This window comes from Myotis brandtii, unplaced genomic scaffold (assembly GCF_000412655.1).
Source record: "Myotis brandtii unplaced genomic scaffold, ASM41265v1 scaffold187, whole genome shotgun sequence".
Classification (NCBI taxonomy): Eukaryota; Metazoa; Chordata; class Mammalia; order Chiroptera; family Vespertilionidae; genus Myotis; species Myotis brandtii.
This window is the reverse complement of record NW_005356944.1, coordinates 512,142-516,918: the sequence shown is the minus strand read 5'-3', so window position 1 is coordinate 516,918 and position 4,777 is coordinate 512,142. Positions and strand designations below refer to the sequence as shown.

At 63.0% G+C, this 4,777-nt stretch overlaps 1 protein-coding gene across 3 annotated transcripts; it reads right to left on the bottom strand.

The window, feature by feature from the left end:
• Positions 1-1,460: 1,460 nt before the first annotated feature.
• GPR137 (G protein-coupled receptor 137) lies at positions 1,461-4,771 on the bottom strand. Of its 3 annotated transcripts, none has more exons than XM_014538006.1 (7): positions 4,018-4,771; positions 3,884-3,933; positions 2,954-3,179; positions 2,688-2,837; positions 2,451-2,579; positions 2,231-2,322; positions 1,461-1,808 (listed from the first exon to the last, which is right to left on the bottom strand). In XM_014538006.1, the coding sequence occupies exons 1-7, from the start codon at positions 4,372-4,374 to the stop codon at positions 1,610-1,612; spliced, it is 1,203 nt and encodes a 400-aa protein (XP_014393492.1). In that variant the 5' UTR covers positions 4,375-4,771; the 3' UTR covers positions 1,461-1,609. The 3 variants fall into 3 exon arrangements, with proteins under 3 accessions (XP_014393492.1, XP_005864249.1, XP_014393491.1); XM_005864187.2 differs by having other exon boundaries at positions 1,470-1,914; positions 2,231-2,349; XM_014538005.1 differs by having other exon boundaries at positions 1,470-1,808; positions 2,231-2,349.
• Between the last annotated feature and the right edge of the window lie 6 nt (positions 4,772-4,777).

Genomic DNA, 4,777 nt, shown 5'->3' with positions numbered 1-4,777 from the left:
TGAGCGGCAAAGGGGCCGAGAGGGACCCCGCTGGTGGGTCCGGCCTGGAGTGTCAAACCGGAGCCCTGGTGCTGCCCTGCCTGCCGGTCAGCCAGTGTGACCAGCGGCCTGGCCTGGCCATCAGCCGGCCCACCTCGCTGGACAGGCGCCACACTAACCTCCCAGGCTCACTCTAGGGTGGGAAGGGCCTCTCCTCCCCGCCCTGCGGGCAGCCTGGCCCTGGGTTCAACACTGAGGGCAGGGATCCTGCCGGAGGAAGGGCGAAGGGCGGGGATCCACTCAGACAGGCTGGAGTTGCGCCAGGTGTGGTGGGGCCCAGTTCTGGGAAGTCACGCGGGGGCACCTCCTGCCCCTGCTCCTGTATCCCCATCCCTTGGTCCTCTCCCCGTGCCCATCCCAGCATGAAACTGGTGCCAGCACTTCCTCCCCCGCTGCTTGATCTGCCAGGGCCGGGGCATGTCCTGGAACTTGGTTCCTCTCTGCTCTTATCCACTTAACAACCCCCATCTCCCCAAAGACCCTGCGGGGTGCTCAGCCCTCAGGGTGGGTGGGTGGAGCCTGGGCGCTAAGGCTGCCCCCTACCAGTAGGGGGCCTAAAGGCCTTCCCAAGCTCTGGAGCCTTGGGGGAAAGGGATGTTAATTCTCACCTTGGGGTGCTATTCTGAGCATTAAGGAGGTCAGTGTTTGTAAGCCTGGCACACACAAGAAAGGCCCTAACAAATGGCAGCAACTTCCTGTTCAAAGAAAAGTGATTGTGCCCTCCAGGGGCCCGCAGGCCAGTGTCCAGGCTGGTCCCAAGTGAAGGGTTTCAAGACAGTGCTCGGCCCCAGGACTAGGAAGAGCTGGGACAGTCAGGTCTGTGCGCAGGGGACAGACCTTCCCCTAAGCAACCCCCAGCCGGGGACAAACCTGCAGGGTGAGGGCAGCAGAGGGCAGTGGCTGTGCTATTAGCGGTGGCCAAGAAGGGGGCCCAGGACTACCAGGTAGACTGTGTGGGGGCAGCCCATGCTACCAGCCAGATCCACATCTGGCAGGGAAATGGGGCCAACTCTTCCTCCACAGGCCCTGGACTAGCCCCTGAGCTGAGGGCCAGTTGGATGTGATGACAGGGGAGCAGGGTCTCCAGAGATCCCATCCTCTTGGGGATGAGAGGCATAATAACCCATAACCACAGTGCCACAAGACTCACAGGGGACACGGCTCCCTGACCCAGAGGGGAGGCTTCTAACGAAAAGTGACATTTGAAGCAGGTCTTAAGGAAAGAGTAGAAGTTATTCAAGTAGAGAGGGGACTGGAGCATCTCCTGGTCTCCCTTCTCCTCAGACTGCAGGCTCCTCCCGCTCCCTGCCCTCCAGCCTGGGGGAGGTAAGTGGCCCCTGCCCGTCCGTCCAGCAGCCCCCTTCAAGGACCAGTGTCGATCAGCCTTCAGCCAAGCAGACAAGGTTTGAGGAGCACAGAGAACGGACAGCCATGGGGCACAGACACTGTTTATTGAGTGGCAGACACAGGAGAGGTAGCTGGCTCCAGCACAGAAGCGGAGGCGGCAGGTCATGCCAGGGTGCCGTGCGCATCCGGCAGGCAGGGCCGTGCCCCCGTCAGCACAGACTCACTACAACAGAAGTAGCAAGGAGCTGGCCAGGGAGGAGGTGGCCACAGCCCCTGGGATCCGGGGCAAGAAGCAGCAGATGAACTTGGCACAGGGGCCTGGGGAGGAGGGACTGGGGTCTGAGTGTTGTGGGGACAGGTGGAGGGGATCACGTCTGTGGAGTGGAGTAGAGACTGTGGTGGTGGCTGCCTGGGTCCAGCACCTGGGAGAAGAGCAGAGGAGTGGTCCGAGTCTGGCTGCCCCCGTACCAGCCTGGCTCCCGCCCGATGGCGCCGTACCAGCTGCCAGAGCCTAGGCTGCCTGACATGCTGCAGACAGAGAAACAGGGTCGGTCACAAGGCAGGGACCGGGACCACAGGCACAAGAGTTGGGGGAGGGAGAGAGGCTTAGGACAGAGCCCAGTAGCCCAGACATTCCAGGGCCCAGGGCTTGAGCACTGCACACTGTAGCCAACTGCATCCTCGGGGCAGGAGGGGGAAACCAGAGGAGCCCCCACCTAGTACAGACGGAAACAAAGGCCATGGCAGGGGCTGGGCTGGATGACAAGACCTGGCTCTAGGCCCCCAGGGCTCCATGGAGCCGGCCAGGAGCTCAGGGGGCCTGAGGTGGGGCGGAGGCTCCTACCTGGTGCTCTCGCCCCGGCTGTGCTCCCAGGAGCAGCTCTCGTCCTCGCAGTGCCCGGCCCGATCGAAGAAGTAGGAACGGGAGCCAAAGACCTGCCCATTGAGGATGCGGCTGGTGCTCTGGGGGAGGGAGCCGCCATTGAGCTCTCTCCTAGCCCCCACTGGCTTCCCACAGCCACCCCGGGCCCGGCCCAGGGCCACCCCTCTACACTGGCCCTCACCAGGTCCTGTGGAGGCCGGTGCACCCGGAAGAAGCCCACCAGCAGGGTAGTGGGCAGCAGCTCCCACACAAAGAGGATGAGGCCGAACACCAGGTAGCCTTTGTTCCCCAGGTCATTCACCAGGTCCGCCTATGGGAGAGCCAGGTCTTAGCCAATCTGCAACTGTGCCAGTGGGGCACCTGGACAGGGCCAGGAGCCACAGCTACTAAGGAGGCAGCAGACATGCCAAGTGCCCACCTGATCAGAGACATTGTACCAGTCATAATCGAAGGCATCCAGCCGGCTCCGGGGAGCCAAGGCCAGGGCCGCCAGGTTGTAGCAGGCCCGACTGGCATAGAGCAGGACCATGGCACCGCCCATCGCCGCTGCCTGGCACACACTGGTCCCCTGAAACAGATGACAACAGGGGACCCTCAGAGAGGGGAGGCACCAGCTTCCCCTCCGCCCGAAGAATGATGCCCGAAGACCCCAAAGGACACCAGGCATCAGGGTGGTGACCCTACCTTGGCCTCCAGGTAGATGCTGGTGGAGGGTGCCCGCCGGGCAACAAGGCAGAGGCAGGCGGCAAGAGAGAGCGCGCAGATAACAAACAGGGAGTCGCTCACCAGGACACGCACCAGCAGGAGGGCCCAGGGCTGTGCCCGGCGCCGGCGGGACAGCACAGCACACAGCACATTCACCAGCAGAAAGAGCAGCGAGGCCCCCACGAAGGCCCCTCGGACAGCCAGCCTGCAGCCCACAGCACAGTCAGCCCTGGACTTTGGCCCTTCGCGCTCACCTCCCACCCAACCTCCCCCAGGAGACCACGGCGTCCATCAGAACCGCAGGCCATCCAGTCTGCACCTTGCTCCTCCAGCTTTACGGACGGGGAAACTGAGGCCCAAGGAGGTCAGAAGGTGACTGACAGCGGTAGTCCAGTGGACGGAGCACTGGATTGGGTGTCAGGAATCTGGGCTTAAGCCCTGGCTCTGCTTCCAGCCACATCTATGCCCTTGAACACGTGGCTTTAACTTTCTGGGCCTCAGTTTCTCCATCTCTCAAGTAGCCTCACAGTAAGTTGTAAAACGAAAGATGTTTGTGAAAGCTCTTATTGAATTGCAAGATGTTGTACCAAGGACAGGAGCATCACCACCCAAGGTCACCCAGAAGTGGTTTGGCTTTGGCGCTTCCGGGGGCTGGCCTTCCAGCTCTTCCTCTGTCATGGGCGACACTGGTACCGTCTCCCAACTGCTTCTGTTACTGTTGCCCTTCACACATGCACCACCTCTGCCGGGCCTCCTGTGCCAGGCGCTTCACTTTCCCAAGCTTTCACAAACATCCCCTGGGCTGTCCTCACCTTAGCCCTGCCGTGGGGGGAGGGACAGACACCAGGCCGCTCCCGGCCTGGGGCTAAGCCCACCACGGCCTGAGCCCAGTGTGGCCCGAGTACTTACAAGCCTCGGCTCATCTCCGGCCGACGTTTCGCCTTGGCTTTGAACACCACCTGGGAGCAGAGATGCCCATTATTCCTCTGGGGCCTTGAGGTTTGCCACTCCGCAGCCCATCCCCACCCAGTTACCGCGGTTACCTGGGCAAAGTAGAGGTTCATCAGCGTCAGTGTGAAGAACTGCAGGCAGACGGGGCAGCAGTAGAGAAGCCAAAAGGGCAGGGGCCCCAGGCGGTTGGCTCGGGGGGTGTCTCGGAAGTAGAAGGAGAAGAGGGTGGTGCGCAAGGCGGCCCAGAGCAGACAGAGTGCCAGGAACACCGTCTGGTAGCTCAGACGCTTGTGCCCGTACAGGAGCACCAGCCAGAGCTGGGCATAAACGGAGAAGAAGAGCAGGGCGTACAGGGTGGTGTAGGCCGCAGTCAGCCCCAGGGTCACGGCCGGTGGCAGCGCAGGCACCAGACCGGCAGCGGGCACCAGGCCAGACAGGTTACTCTCCATGTCAGGGAGGGAGGCCTGAATCCGGAGACAGAGACGGAGGGGCTGGCCGGGGGCCAGGGAGATACAAATGAATATGCAGGGGTGGGAGCTGCAGGGTGCAGAGACCGAGAGGGGGAGTGTGGGAGGAAAGAAGTTGTGGCTGGCCAGGCCCTTCCCTGAACCAGAGGGGCACTGGCAGCCTGGGGCCAGGGCCCGGCCCGCACGCAGGAGCGGGGAAGGACAGTCTCTCCTCTCCGGGCAGAGGGTGGGGGTGGGGAGTGTCGCCTCCGTGGGCCAGTCCCAGAGCCAGGAGCTGGGGGGCGCGGAGGCTGAAGGAGAAGGGTCCTTGGCCTTCGTCGCTCCAGTCGTCCTGGCAGGAGGGGGAGAGCCGCCGATGCCTGCAGGCTCTGGGCAGCGGCCGGGG